We start from the raw sequence: 16,591 nt of genomic DNA on the forward strand, positions 1-16,591 counted from the left end.
GAGTAGTTCCGCATTCCAAGCTCGAGGCTCGTCGATCTGGCGATCAACATTGAAGAGGTGATACGCTCCGTTGTGGAGGACTCTGGTGATGATGAAGGGGCCTTCCCAAGTAGGAGCAAGCTTGTGTGGTTTCTGTTGATCCACTCGGAGGACCAAATCTCCTTCTTGGAAGGCTCGACTCTTCACATGCCGGGCATGGAATCGACGCAAGTCTTGCTGATAAATGGTCGATCTGATCATGGCCATCTCTCTTTCTTCTTCTAGGAGGTCTACTGCATCTTGCCGAGCCTGTTCTGCTTCATCTTCGGTGTAAAGCTCGACTCGGGGAGCATTGTGAAGGAGATCACTTGGCAGAACGGCTTCGGCTCCATAAACAAGAAAGAATGGGGTTCTTCCAGTCGACCGGTTAGGGGTGGTCCTTAATCCCCATAGAACTGACGGAAGTTCGTCGACCCAGGCACCTGCTGCGTGCTTGAGATCACGCATTAGCCGAGGCTTTAGTCCCTTGAGGATCAGACCATTTGCTCTTTCAGCTTGTCCATTCGACTGGGGATGGGCGACTGACGCATAGTCGACACGAGTGCCTTGAGAGGCGCAAAAGGCTCTGAACTGGTCTGAATCGAAGTTTGACCCATTGTCAGTGATGATGCTGTGAGGGACTCCATATCTGAATGTTAGTCCTCTGACGAAACTAATAGCAGTGCCAGCATCGAGGTTCTTGATGGGTTTAGCTTCAATCCACTTGGTAAACTTGTCGACTGCCACAAGCACATGGGTGAAACCGCTCCTGCCTGTTCTCAGAGGACCGACCATGTCCAGTCCCCAGACAGCGAAGGGCCAGACGAGTGGAATGGTCTTCAGAGCTGATGCGGGCTTGTGGGACATGTTGGAGTAGAACTGACACCCCTCACACTTGTCAAATATCTCCTTTGCCATCTCATTTGCTCTTGGCCAGTAAAATCCCGCCCGGTATGCTTTGGCCACAATGGTTCGGGAGGACGCATGGTGACCGCAGGTCCCCGAATGGATCTCATCAAGGATCATCTGACCTTCTTCCGGAGTTATGCACTTCTGACTGATTCCAGTCGCGCTTTCTCTGTACAACTGCCCCTTTATGACTGTGAAGGCCTTGGATCGGCGGACGATCTGTCGAGCCTCTTCCTCGTCCTCTGGGAGCTCTTTCCTTAGGATATACGCGATGTATGGTATCGTCCAATCGGGAGTGATGGCCAAGACTTCCATGATCAGGTCGACCACAGCAGGAACTTCGACTTCAGTCGGATCTGTGGCACTTTTTGGTTGTGGGGCTTCTTCTGTGAAAGGATCGTCCTGGACTGACGGCGAGCGGATGTGCTCCAAAAACACATTGCTGGGAATGGCTTCTCTCTTGGAGCCTATCTTTGCTAGATCATCGGCTGCTTGATTTTTCAGTCGGGGGATGTGATGAAGCTCTAACCCCTCGAATTTCTTTTCTAGCTTTCTCACTGCATTGCAATAACCAGTCATAGCTGGACTTCTGACGTCCCACTCCTTCATCACCTGATTAACCACCAAATCTGAGTCGCCATAGACCATGAGGTGACGGACGCCGAGTGAAATGGCCATGCGCAACCCATACAAAAGTGCTTCATACTCTGCTTCATTGTTGGAGGAATCGAAGTGAATCTGGAGAACATATCTGAGCTTATCTCCTCGGGGGGAGACTAGAACTACCCCAGCACCGGAACCATTCAACATCTTAGATCCGTCGAAAAACATGGTCCAGTGCTCCGAGTGAACTTGAGTCGGAAGTTGCTGTTCAATCCACTCAGCGATGAAATCTGCGATTGCTTGGGGCTTGATAGCCTTCTTTGCTTTAAACTTGATATCTAAGGAAAGGAGTTCAATCGCCCACTTGGCCACTCGACCAGTTGCATCTCTGTTATGCAGAATCTCTGACAGTGGGGCGTCGCTGACGACTGTAATGGAATGGTCAGAGAAGTAGTGTGCAACCTTCTTCGTGGTCATGTAAATCCCATATACGAGCTTCTAATAGTGAGGGTATCTTTGTTTTGAAGGGGTCAAAACTTCAGACAGATAATAGACTGGGCGCTGAACTCTGAAGGCCTTTCCTTATTCTTCCTGCTCGACCGTTAGTACTGTACTGACAACTTGTCCCGTGGCCGCAATGTACAGCAGCAGAGGCTCTTTGCTGATTGGGGCGGCAAGCACCGGCTGGGTGGAGAGCAGAGTTTTGAGTTCTGCAAACGCTGCGTCAGCTTCTGGAGTCCACTCGCCTGTGATAGTGATCACACCTTTGGGGCCAGGCATCTTCAGTTTGAGATACACGTAACATGGCTGGGCCATGAAGCGTGCGTAAGCTGGCCTGCCCAAAATGGCGTGGTAAGCACTTTGGAAGTCCACGACTTCGAATGTCAACTTTTCCTTGCGGTAATTCTTTGAATCACCGAAAACCACATCAAGAGCGATCTGGCCGAGTGATTGGGCTTTCTTCCCAGGAATGACTCCATGGAAACTCATGTTACTGGTGGTGAGTCTGGACATCGGAATGCCCATTCCTTTCAATGTTTCAGCATACAGTATGTTCAGGCCACTGCCTCCATCCATCAGGACTTTAGTCAGTCGAGTGCCTTCAACAATTGGGTCGACCACCAAAGCTTGCCTCCCAGGGGTGGCAATGTGCGTCGGGTGATCAGACTGGTCGAATGTGATGGCAGTCTGTGACCACTTCAGGTAACTGGGTGTTGCCGGGGCAACCATGTTCACCTCTCGGTTAATGACTTTCAGTCGACTTTTGCTCTCGACATCGGCAAAAATCATCAGGGTGGAATTGACTTGGGGGTATCCATCGTCGCTGTCTTCCTTGTCCTCGACCCTGTCCGACTCTTTTTCCTTATCCTTGGACTGCTTTCCTTGGAACTGCTGGATCAGGAGTCGGCACTGTCGAGTGGTATGCTTTGGGTAAATAAAATTACCCTCTTCATCCTTATTGGTGTGGATGTGACATGGCAGATCCAAAACATCATTTCCGTCTTGATCCTTGACTTTTTTGGGCTTCCAGGTGCCCTTGGGTTTTCCCTTGAAGTTTCCCTGGGCTACGGCCAGGGCCTCCCCAGGAGCGGCTGGTTCGGCCTTCCGCTTCTGCTTCCGACTGGAATTGCCTCCAGTTTCCTGGGCGACTGCTTTCTGCTTGCCACTCCGAAGTCGATCTTCGTCTTCTCCGTTAGCATACTTGGTGGCAATCTCCATCATCCGATTCAGAGACATCTCTCCAGTTCGACCGAACTTCAGATTCAACTCTCTGTATTTAACACCTTCCTTGAAGGCACAAACTGCTTGATGGTCCGGCACATTCTCAACCGAGTGATGCAGCGTGATCCACCTCTGGATGTATTCCCTCAGAGTTTCATTCGGCTTCTGCACACAAGACCGTAACTCTGTAAGGCCTGCAGGTCGCTTGCATGTTCCTTCAAAGGTTGTGATAAACACTCGGGAGAGGTCCTCCCAAGTGTAAATGCTGCTGGGTGCCAACTGATTTAGCCATGCTCTGGCCGAGCCCTCTAACATGAGAGGCAAATGCTTCATGGCCACCTCGTCATTGCCACCGCCAATCTGTACAGCCACTCGGTAATCTTCGAGCCAGGTGTCAGGCTTAGATTCACCGGTGAACTTGCCGATTCCAGTCGCCAACCTGAAATTGGGAGGTATCACTGCGGCTCTGATGGCTCGACTGAAACACTCTGGCCCTGAAGCACGTACTCTGCTGCTGGCAGGCGCATCTCTGTTGTGGCCTTCCCGATGAGCTCTGTTCCTGTCGACCAAACCTTGAACGAGGATGGATCTCGCATCAAAGCCTGGGTCTCTGGGGTCGACTGGAATCCTCTGCCCAACACTATGAGGGTGTCTGTAATCTTGTCGTCGAGGCGCATATGACCCACTCCTCGGGGGAGGGGTTGGCACTCGACGTCGATCATCACGGTCGAATCGATGATCATACTGCTCATTCCTCCTGTACTGACCATGCTGGCCACCACGTCCTTCACGCCTCGGGGGCGATCTCGGGCTGTGAGCTGACTCGACTGTATCGGTTGCGACGGACCGACTGTGGATCCTATTCCGCGACTGGGAGACAGCGGAATTCTGGTCTCCCGCCGCCCGGAGCAATGCTCTGATCTGTAACAAGCCCCTGCCAGCCTCCGACTGGGAGGGCTGAATCGATTCTGCTATACGGGCCACGGCGGCCAGATTCTGAACTGGGGTTCGATATACCTGCGTCGGCGGGAAGAGCTGGCGTCGACTAGACTCGGGAGCCCGCTGACGCGCTTGTTCGTCGAGTGCTCGCTGGAGATTCTCCAGTCGAGTGCGCTCGGCCAAGTTGGCCAAACGCGCGTCCTCCAAGGCCCGGGCCTCGGGGGTTTCTCCGACGATGGGAGTGTGAAGCGCGTCCATGTTCCGGCGGCGAAGCTCCTCTCGCTGCAATGACGTGAGAGGTTCGGGGAGATACTCGTCGTGGGGATGCGACGGATCTCCCCCACCCGCGCCCCCATTAGTGCAAGGGAAACCAGGGGGACTGTGTGCTCCATCGACCGCCAGAACCTCAGCCGCTGGATCGCTGCTGTCGCACTCGGATGCGGTCTCCACGGAGCCAGTCGACAGGTCGAACAGGCCGTAGAGGGATTCGACGGGCTCGATGGCCGCGACTTGCGGGGCTGCCGATTGGCGGGCCACAGCGTGCCTCACCCATCGCTGAAGTCTTGACCGACCGGAGCGCTTGCGCTGGTGGGAGACAGGGCGGGAAGACGATACGGGGGCCGACCCATATTGGGTCGACGGTTGCCGCAGGAGGACGCCACGAACGCATGCGCGGAAATGTGTCGCACCGCGGGCGGGGAGCGCGTCGATGTCGAGCGGTGCCTCCTGAAGCCAGGCGGAGTCGTCGACGATGAAGGTGAGCGCGCCGAGACGGATCTCGCGGTCCTCCACCAAAACTCCGCAAGAAAACATGATCAAAGGAATCGAGAAAAATCACAACTTCTCCAACTAAGCGCTAAGATTCCAGCCCCACGGTGGGCGCCAACTGTCGTGGTTCTAACTCTGACAGTGATGTAGGGGGGTGAGTATGGAGTGGCGAGATCCTAGCTATTGGGAAGTTGTTACACGCGAGGTTTACGAGTTCAGGCCCTTCTCGGAGGAAGTAATAGCCCTACGTCTCGGAGCCCGGAGGCGGTCGACTGGATTTATGCGTGTATGGATTACAGGGGTGCGAACCTCTCCTACTGAGGAGGGGGGTGGCTTATATAGAGTTCGCCGACCCCCTCCTGCCCTCAGTAATGCAGGGTTTAAAGTACATTTAAGATGGGGCGTTACTGGTAACGCCTCTAATAAAGTGCCGTAATGACCATGAAGACTACTTAACAGCTGACCGTTTGCCTACGGAGTGACTGTAGATCTTCTGGCAGTCGAGTGAATAGCTTCATGGTCGAGTGGTAGCTTCTTGGTCGAGTGTCTTGAACCTGTCGAGTGGGATGCCTTCAAGTCGATTGAAAGGTAATTACTCCCAAGGGTGTCCTAGAGTAGGACTCTTCGGTCAGGTCCGTGTCCCTACCCTAGGTACATGTCTTCATCACTGTCCGACCAATGACCAAATATATTGGCAACATTTCTGGGAAAATACAAATTGAAAGCTATCTGGATGACTGACCGTGTAGAATGCGTAAACTTGCACGGGAAAAATAGGTGTTTGATTGTTTCATCGTGAGCTGAAGCGTTGGATTCGCTACATGAAACTCAAAGTTGGTCTGAGTTGGCCATGTCGACGACAACCGTTTTCTCCTAGGGTGGCAACCACACGACCTACATGGGAGTGGTGGGGTGGTTCTTTTACCCATGGGATTTGGGAACGCCCCATGGCTCTTCCTCTCCATGTCGCGCGGTGTCATCCCATTCTCTGGAAAATCGATCGCCGTCGCTTGCCGGCGAACAGATTTTGACAATACATCGCATCATTGCGTCAAGCTTCCAGGTAGGTTAATTTCCACAAACCTTGTTTTTCTCTCAGGTTTGCATCTGCTCGTTGGGGTCGAAAGACACGAGGTTTTCTTGAGGGGCCGCGGGAGGGGGGGGTATATCTTGTTGATTCAATCCATGGCGACACATCGAGGGGAAATGAATGGGAGGTGGCGTCGTAGCGGCAGAGGCACAACCGCAACTCTTGACGTGGTGGTGGGTGTAGGGTGGCGTGACTGCGGGAGAGGCACAACAGTGGCTGGCAACGGGTGATGGGTGTTGGGTGGCACGGTAGCGGCGGAGGCTCAATGATGACCTCCCATCATGTCATCAACGTCGCTCATTTCTCGGAGGGTAGTGGTTTTTTGGTGTAGAGGCGCTTGTTGGGACTAGGGCTATTCAATTTTGGGGGTTATAGTGTGTCGGGGTCGAGCGCGGGGTTATCGCCGACGGCGGCAACTTGCAATAGAACACAATGGCTTGGAGGGAATTTGTCGTGGCAGGAGGAGCTCAATTTTGCACCAAAATCCACTAATTAGGGCAACTTTGCAATGTTGTTTGTTTACTTATGCAGAACATTGGTTAAAAAATGCATGGGGGATGTTGATGCTGATATCATAGAGGGTATGGCGATTGTTGTCAACAAAGGCCGTCGAAATGAGGTAAGCGCATGCTGTGACCATTCTGTTTTTTTTCTAATACTAGATGGATGGCAAATGTTTATTTTGGATGTCAAGTTAGCCATCCCATGTTCATATCCATGGTAAATTAGCATATGTTGCTTCATAACAGTTTCACATGCGCGACAAATGTTATCTACTTTTCCTCAAATTAGTCATAGTAATTCTTCAAATCGACGTCATTTTTTCACATTGTGTAATGAACCATGGGCGGTAGTTATAAACAACACATGTCATAGTATCTTAACTGTTTATATCCTCCCCACGCCCCCCCCCCACATTCGGTCTTTGATTGAAAACAAGATGAACTTGTTGCAACAATATGGCAACTAACTTGGCTACCAAATTGTGTCAATTTCCCTAACATTTTATTACACCATTTTTCACGTAAATACATTGAGGTCCTTGGGGCACCGAATGATCACTATCATCGCCATCATTTTCATGTCGGAGCCAGCCTGAATTTGTCGATGATTGTCGAGAAGTCTTCATGCGCATGCCCCTAAGGACCAGCGTCGTGGAGCCACAATCGTCGACGATGAACCGTTCAGTTGATTTGAAGTGCTTTGCACCAGATCTCGCCGTCACACATGTACGGCGAGAAACCCTAATATCACTTCAGTTGATCTGGAGTGCTTTGCAATAGATCTCACCGTCACACATGTACGGCGAGAAACCCTAACCTCACCACCCCAACGTGATGGCAGAAATCTACGTTGGTGCTCTTTCGACTCCGTCTAGACGGACAAATTTGAGTAGGATCGAAGCATAGAAGACTAACTCAAAGATGAAGCGCCGCTATCCACCTGAGTACTGCCTTTTTTTTGCGAGAAGTCAGAGTGCTGCCCTTGTGAGGATTAAGAAACACTAACCTAAACTACTAGCTGGAGCCAATGCACCAGTATTCGCCTCGGTGCTACCAGCCGCCAAAGCGGTATGTAGAGGGGAGGCGAATGCACGAGCTGGATGATGGAGCTTGGACGGGAAGATAACTTTGCCCTAACTGCCAATGCACGAGGGAAAGAGAAGGCAACGGGGGATTCTTGTGTACATTTTATTAGACTTTTGAACATTTTCTGAAATTTTCATTAGATTCAGTCAAATCCTATAATCTACTGACCTCCCCCTCGAATACGAACGTGTTTTGTCCGCCCAGTCAACTGCCATGCCATCCCAACACATGGGCATGCCTTGTTGTTTTTGGATAATAATAATGTAGGGGTAAAAACCCATCACAAGGAGTGAAGAAGTAATGTTTTTATATTAGGATAAACATTGTCATTAGTTTGGTCGCAGTTAGGGGGAGAAGTGAGAATGTGCACTTTTAGAAAATCTACCAACGGGACATCTGTATATGTGAGCATACCTGCTTTTTCAGTCAGTTTTGCTAATTCCCAGTGGACTGATTTAAGTAGTATTATCAATTTCAGAAAATTACGACTTGGATTTAGTGAACAGCTGGTTGTGCAGGTTGCAGTTTTCACTAAACTGAAGTTGCACAATTTAAAACTGATCGAGGCATAAAAATGCGTCGATGCATAGACAGATACTTTTACAGTAGCACACACATGCATTTTACTGGAGACTTGGGTTGCCAAGAGTTCATGCATGCATGGTCTAAGGCCACTGATGATGGTGCGCGCTTGGTCAATAGTAGGACCGGATCGTCCATCATCCTGCAGCACACGAATTGAAGCCATGCACATATCCGCCTCAGCTGGATCCATAGCTGGAACCCGAATCAAAAACTTCAAGAGGGAAATGAATTTATTGTCACTAGGTAGGTGATAAACACGCAAGGCCAGTCCACCATGAGTCCATGACCTTTGCCCTGTCTACTCGGATCGGTCGAGCGTTTCATGGCGCGCAATGAATGCCCTGGCCAACCACTCGGTGGTGTCATCTCTGCCTCTGCGACCTCCATTTACCACGCTCTCTCACACAGACCTCATCAATTTTCATGGCGCGTCGGTCTGGTACTGGTAGCTTCTGCACCCCGCTATTTATACCCCGTTCTCTTCGCCTGTGTCGTTCAGTTCACTCCACCTCTCCACTCCACTACCACCGAAGCAGCTCCCACTGAAGCAGCGGCGGAAGAAGAAGAAGCTAGAGGACATGGGGGCGCAGAGAGCTCTCCTCGCGAGCTTCCTGCTCGCCGCGTTGGCCACCCAGGCCTTCGTCGCCGTCTCGGCCAGGACCAGCCCGACGGACAAGGCAAGCCAAGGTGCGTATCTAGCTACTCTGGATCTTTTGCATGCAGCTTGTGGTGAGTAGTGAGCTAGGTTGTAACAAATGTGGTCTCGTGGCGTGCTCGCAGATGACGTGAAGAAGCCGGACTGCGTGCCGTCGCTCGACCCGCACAACTTCCCCGGCCACGGGGGCACCACCGTGCCGCTTCCCTCGCACGGAGGCTCCTCCGGCACGCCGCCTTACCACGGAGGCTCCGGCACTACGCCGTCGCACGGCGGCTCCGGCTCGACTCCGTCGCACAGCGGCTCCGGGTCGACGGTGCCTGACCCGTCGCATGGCGGATACGGGACGCCGCCTTCGCACGGCGGCTCTGGTTCGCTGCCTGACCCGTCGCACAGCGGAGGAGGTTACGGATCCACTCCGGACGCGCCATCCCACGGCGGAGGCGCGTACGGGAGCTCCCCGACGCCTTCCACTGGCGGTGCCTACGGCAGCTCACCCACGCCGTCCCACGACGGGGGCGCCTACGGGAGCTCCCCGACGCCGGCCCACGACGGAGGCTCCTACAGCGGAACTCCGGCTGCACCGTCGCACAGCAGCCACGGGTCTATCACACCGACGCCGCTCATCCCAGTCGACCCCAACAGCCTCGGGACATGCGAGTAAGCCACTTACACCGGCATCTAGCATTTTCTTTCTTCTGCGAATACCACGAGTTAAGTCACTGACGTGTTGGGCCCGTGACGCTCCACTTGTTTTTGCACGTAGCTACTGGAGGACGCACCCCATGCAGATCTGGTCGGCGCTGGGGAGCTGGCCGAGTTCGGTGAGCCACTTCTTCGGCGCCGCCGGTGGCGCGGTCGCCGGCGGGCCGAGTATGAGCATCCAGGACGCGCTGGCGAACACGAGGACCGACGGCGCCGGCGCGCTGCTGCGCGAGGGCACCGCAGCCCTGCTCAACTCCATGACCCGCCCGGGGTTCGCCTACACCACCCAGCAGGTGAGGGACGCATTCGCGGCGGCCGTGGCCGGCGGCTCTGACAGTGCCGCGGCGGCGCAGGCGGCGGCGTTCAAGAAGGCCAACGAGGGGAAGAAGGTGTAGATCGACCGGATCGCCATCGAGTGGGCTTTAGCTATAGCTGGTTACCTATATGTGTGGCATGCGTTCATGCATGCATGCGTTTAGGCCGGACGGACGTGTGCTTGCGTTTTGGTTGTTCCGTTTGAGTTGATGGTTTGGTTGTGTAAGTTGGTGTCTTCGTGGGCTAGCTTGGATCTATCGTACTACGTGTTGTAATGAATCTCCATTTAAGTTTTTTGCAGTTCCGTACCCTGTCGCATTGAATGGAATATATGAATCGAACTATTCCTAGCTGGGGGCCTGGTTTCTTTGGAGAGAATATGAGTGAACTTTCTGGGATATGCTAAATTCTTATCTAGATAAGAATTAACAAAGTTTTATCTAACTTTCACATTTTTTTAGAATGTAACTTCCACACTATTTAATTATTAATTAAGCAAGGAAAAAATAAAAGAAAATCCACATGAATCTTCGCATAAAGTCAAATGATGTAGGAGTTAAATAAGACTTGGTTATTTCTCATCTAGAATTAGACACACCTTTATTTTTGCATACTCATCAGTGTCTCGTTTTACTTATTTTTTTTAGCAAAAGGAGACGATCGCCCGGCCTTAAACTGACACGAAATAGCAAAGAAAATAATTTTGATACAAGCCATCATCAAACCTCCAAAAGAAAGAGCATCCAAGCTCCAGACGTGCATCACCTAGACAGTTGCCTTCCTTCTTCTTATTTTCTAAAAAGAAGGGTAAATCTCCAACGATGCATGCAAAAGAAGGGTAAATCTCCAACAATGTATGCAGTCATTTTATTAATTATTCACAAAGATCATACAAAATAATACAGCAGATCAGGCCATCAAAGAATCCAATGGCTCACTGTTCCTTAGTCTTACCAAGCCGTCATTTTATTAATTATTCACACAGACCGTACAAAGTAATACAATAGATTGGATACTGGCCACCAAAGGATCCAATGGCTCCCTGTCCCTTGGTCTTGCCAAGCCTCCAAAGCTGAATACGCACCACAATTTTGTAAATGAAGTCAGCCGGGTGTCCAAGAGATTCTTTGTAAATGAAGTCATGATATACGCCTCCAGAGTGGCTCGTATTACTGTGACGATGATGTGTCCAAGAGACAGGGCTACAGGCTATATATATATATGCACACGGTGAATATTCATCGATCTGTATACATACTTAAAATTTTGGTAATGTGTGCAGAGGAAGTGACACAAACATGCAGCTTGTTGCATGCAAGTTTAAATGTATACTACCTTAATGCCCATGCGTTACCGTGAGCAAACAAATGGATATATCATGAGCCTCTTGCTTCAGCTCTTCTTCGGTCATTGTGTTGTTGCTTCACTATGTTGTCATCAGACTCCAAGTCCATTTGTGTTTTCTCCAAGTCTACCAAATTGCTGTCATCGTTTTAATCCCTAACCCACATAGTAACAAATGAATCTATCATGAGCCGCTCGACTTTAGCTCCTCAGTCACTACGTCGCCATTTTCCTACATTGTCACATGCTCCAAATCTGTATGTGACAAGCATATCACATACAAATTTGGAGCAGGTCCAATAACCAACTTCACATCGCCCTGGAGGTTATTTTGCACCTGGACTTCGCCCAGGAACAAAGGGTGCTCTCCTTAGACGAGAGGGAATTGCGTCAGAGACTTAAGAGAAAGGTCATTGGCTTAGCGGTGTTGGAAAAGGCGCGTAAGCGTCAAAATTCTAGGATTGCGAATTTGAACTAAGGAGATGCCAACACTCGCTACTTCCATCTTCGGGTCAACCATCGGAGAAGAAAGAACTTTATCCACCGCCTAAAGCACAACAATGGATGGGTTACAGAGCACGGGCAAAAGGAAAATATTCTTCATCAACACTTCGCCAACATTGTCATGAAAGGCCCACCGCGTAGCATTGACATCAGTTAGGAGATCCTCCCTCCCCCTGGCTGTGACTTAAGAGACCTTGAAGAGCTCTTCTCCGAGGAAGAAGTGAAGGCGACCGTTTTTGGTATGCCGGGCGACAAAGCGCCAGGCCCAGATGGGTTTACTGGTGCTTTCTTCAAGGATTGCTGGACCACTGTCAAAGATGATATCATGATGGCCATCAACCACTTCGTGAATCTCCACGCTTCCCATTTTCACTAGCTGAATTCTGCGAATGTCGCCCTCATTCCGAAGAAGGACGGTGTTGAGGACATCACCAACTTCCGCCCCATTAGCCTTATTCATGTTGTCTCTAATATCATTGTCAAGTTAATGTCCAACAGGCTAGCACCGCACATGAATGACCTTCTCTCGCAAGCCCAAAGCGCGTTCATTAAGAGAAGATGCATTCATGACAACTTCATGTATGTGCGCAACATTGCACGGAGACTGCACCGCAAGAAAACACCGGTGCTGCTATTCAAACTTGACATCAAAAAGCTTTTGACTCCGTGAGATGGGACTTCCTGCTTGAGTTACTCCAACACCTAGCCTTCCTTCCTAGATTTCGAGGCTGGGTTTCGACACTTTTATCTTCGGCCTCCTCTCGTGTTCTTCTCAATGGAGTTCCCGGTAACCCAATAAAGCTTGGACAAGGACTGAGACGGAGGGACCCGCTATCTCCTCTCCTTTTCTTGCTTGCCATCGACCCGCTACACCATATCCTCCGGAAGGCAGCGGAACAAGGAAATCTACACCCGGTTGGTAGTCAGGCAATGCCTATTAGGGCCTCCCTCTACGCAGACGCCGCCGTCGTTTTTCTGGCCCCCAACAAGGATGATGTCAAATTCTTTGCTGAAACTTTGAAACATTTTGGAGAGGTCACTAGACCGATCACAAACTGCAACAAAAGCCTTGTCACCCCAATCGTTGTGAGAATCTCGACCTCATGGACATCCTTCAATCTTTCCCGGCCAATGCTCTTCATTCCTTATGAAATATCTTGGTCTCCCTCTGTCAGTGAAGAGGCTGAAGCGGATCCACTTTCAACCACTTGAGGATAAGATCACGGCCCAACTTGCGCCTTGGTTAGGAAAACATGTGGCCTCCCCTGAGAGGGTTGTTTTGGTAAAATCTGTTCGCACAGCCACTGCGATTTACTTCATGACAGCCTTGAATCTTCCGATTGAGCTCCTGAACAAGATTGATGCTCTGCGGCGGGCTTATTTATGGGCAGGATGTGATAAAGTTACCGAAGGCAAATGTAAAATTAACTGGGAGCAAGTTTGAAAATTAAAAACTCAAGGAGGCCTGGGTATCCTAAATTTAAAAAAGTTTGCCGCTGCACTGCGTATTCGGTGGTTGTGGTTTGAATGGATGGACCCGATCAAACCTTGGGTGGGTCTTGGGAACCCATGTGACAAGGCTGATCGTGCCATTTTTGGGGCTGCTACAAAGGTGGAAGTTGGCGATGGCCTCTGTGCTTCCTTTTGGGAGTCTGCCTGGCTCGATGGGTTACGACCCAAAGACATCGCCCCCAGCATCTTTCTGGTGTCTAAAAAGAAGAATTTCTCTATCCAAAAGGCCATGCACAACAACTTCTGGGTCGCCCAAATCAACATCAGCGCAAGCATCTCTATTGACCACCTAAACGGAGTTTGCTAATCCTTGGGAAAAGCTATCTTCTATCAATCTTAATCCGAACAGGGCGGACACCATCTATTGGAAGCTAATGAACTATGGACACTACTCCGCCAAGTCTGCCTACGAGGTCCAATTCAGAGGATTGATTGATACTGACCTCGTACAAACTCTTTGGAAGAACTGGGTGCCCCCCAATGCTAGTCTTTTTGCTTGGCTTGTCATAAATAACAGGATTTGGACAGCAGATCGACTCCAAAGAAGAGGATGGTCTAACTGCAACCTATGCCCCCTTTGTAAGCACATCCAAGAAACAGCGGCTCATCTTCTCTTTTATTGCAGATACACAACAAGAGTTTGGGACATGATCAAGGGATGGCTAGGTATGCATGATGTGAACCTACTACAATGGGGTCAAATGGAGTCTGTTAAAGAGTGGTGGAGCCTTAATGCAACCAGCAGGATGCAATTCTGACGACCACTCATCTCCCTAATGCTTCTCATATCATGGGAAATATGGAAGGAACGCAATGCCAGGGTCTTCCTCAACGTTGTAGTGCCGGTTGGAGTAATCGTAGCTAAGATTAAAGAGGAACGTAGTCTATGGGGTCTTGCTGGGGCGAAGTATTTGCGTACTCTAATGCCTCGAGAGTGATGTTTTGTAATCTAGCTTGTGGCCAAAACCTCTAAACCTTCCTCCTTATTCAATGAAAATGGCAAATCTTTTGCCTAGTTTCAAGAAAAAATATGTATGTGTTTATTCCAAGTTCACCAAATTGCCATAGTCATTCCCATCGTCCCCAACTTCAAATGGCTTGCATAATATCCGTCCACTCCCTCCTCAAAGTTCTGGCAAATTCAAAAATTGCCCAAAACAAATTTGTAATGTTATGCATCATAAATCTCAAAGTGCCTTCCTTTTATTTTTTTTAGCATTGCATGAGAGCTGCTAGCTCCACTTGGATGAACCCTCCTACCCAAAGATTAAAATCACCCATACAAAAGAATAGCCTAGCACTTTACATCCTCTTAATAATTTGTTGCTCCATCACTAACCCTAACATAGCCCAATATCACCAAGGACACCTACACGCCAGTGCCTTCATCTTGTCTCTCCCTTCTCCCTGCCACTTGGTCCACTTGTGAGTTCGTTATAGAAAGAAAAGCTTCACAAGATATTGAATGCACTGCAGTTTACATGGACTAGTCGGCAAAAAGCTTGAAAAACATGTGGTTTCTTGATGGATTAAGTAGGTCCATTAGGCCTAATAGGAGATCTCGGGATCCAAAAAGAAATTGTATGAGACCGGATCTCATAGGCGAGGATGTGAGACCCATCCCGATGAGTGACACGTGGCACACACAATCTTGAAGCATCTAATCCCACTGTGCCCACCGATTTGCAATCCCGACTCCTATTCCCGATTCCAATTCCGTAGTTCGCTTCACGTATCGTAAGGATCTGTATGAGATATGTACGTAACCATGGGGAGCTAGGGTTCGCTTCTCCTCCTGCGAAGCTCTTCCATGGCGGCACCGAATGACCTCGGCGGTGGCGGCTGCACAATACCTCCCAACCAAGACTTGTTGTCCATGGCCACGTCGAATGACCTCGTCGGCAGCGGCCGCATGGCTCCATGCTACCATATGACTCTCCATCCATGGCCGGCCGCGCCGAACAATCTTGTTGCCGGTGGCCATGTGGCATGATGCTATGACGACTTCTCATCTATATGCCACGCCAAATGACCTCATGGCCGGCAGACGCGCAATGGTAGCCGTGCGGCAAGATGCATCCAGCTGCTATGTGACGCCGCACTTGTCCACGACGGCGAACTCCGTTGGTTCCAGTGTCAGCTAACATGTCACGTCTGTCCAGGCTCTTCCACTCCCGGTAGTGAACAATATGATTTCATGAGAAGCAGTACATGCCTACATCCTACATGGATCGATCTGTTTGTACTCATGAACTTGTGATATACAAGCAAATAAGCAACGAAATTGATGCATCCTGGTGCTCACTAGTAGAAAAACGACCTTATGTTCACCTCATTAGTTCCGGTTCAATTACAAACTGGCACTAATGTGACTATTAGTGCCGGTTCCAACGGTTAGGAGGGCGGCACTCATTAGTCCCGGTACGTGTTGAACCTCTAGTACCGGTTTGTGCCATGAAATGGGACTAAAGAGGTGGTGGCAGGTTGGTGTCAGGTGGGGCCCCACCAACACCTTTAGTTCCGGTTTGTGGCACTAACCGGGACTAGAGATGCACCTTTAGTCCTGGTTTGTATAACCAACCGGGACTAAAGATGCCTCTATATAAACCCTTCATCGAGCCTTCCCGGTTTGCATATGTAGGTGTGGTTTACTTAGTGCCTTCCCGTCCCCGTCCTAACCACCGTCGATCGCCCGCACCGTTCTGTCGCCGGCACCACCTTGGTGATCCTCTTGGTCTTATCTTTTTATATATAAAAAATCATGTTTATGTGATTTAGATATATAGTTACTTGTATAATTTTCTTACCCGTACGTTGTTTGTTATACATAGTGCCATGGTTTTGATATCCGTCCCCGTCGGCCCTCGTCCAGTTTATGATTTAGATGTGGTATATTCTCTTTTATAACTATTTGTTGCATTTCGTGTTTATGACAAATTATGCCCATCAAGTTGACATAGATATTTTTTATCTAGGAGGTATGTGAACCAGAAATTCCAACCGACCCTCTTGCCCAGAGGTTAAATTTAGTTGAAAAAGAAAACGAGTATTTGAAAGAAAAATCGAAAAGAATTGAAGAAGAGAAGATGAAACTGGAGTTGTATGTTGCCGATGTCGTTGATGATCACAAGATCAAGATGGTGAAAATGCGCTTGAAGGTTAGAAAGATTAGAAAATGCCATTGATAGTGAGGCTTGGTATCATTATCATGTTGGATCAATTGTTACCTTAATTGCGATCTTGATCGCATTTGTTGTTGCATTTAAATGCTTTAGTTAGAGAGTTTGTATGTTGTTTTATGAGAATAAGTGTGTCTGAACTTTATGTATGAAC

General features: G+C 49.7%; 1 protein-coding gene across 1 annotated transcript; it reads left to right on the plus strand.

The window, feature by feature from the left end:
* The first annotated feature begins 8,705 nt into the window (after positions 1-8,705).
* On the plus strand, positions 8,706-10,251 carry LOC125548096 (protodermal factor 1-like). Its single transcript, XM_048711779.1, has 3 exons — positions 8,706-8,910; positions 9,004-9,538; positions 9,645-10,251. The coding sequence occupies exons 1-3, from the start codon at positions 8,802-8,804 to the stop codon at positions 9,976-9,978; spliced, it is 978 nt and encodes a 325-aa protein (XP_048567736.1). The 5' UTR covers positions 8,706-8,801; the 3' UTR covers positions 9,979-10,251.
* The last annotated feature ends 6,340 nt before the right edge of the window (positions 10,252-16,591 follow it).

This window comes from Triticum urartu, chromosome 3 (genome assembly GCF_003073215.2).
Source record: "Triticum urartu cultivar G1812 chromosome 3, Tu2.1, whole genome shotgun sequence".
Lineage (NCBI taxonomy): Eukaryota > Viridiplantae > Streptophyta > Magnoliopsida > Poales > Poaceae > Triticum > Triticum urartu.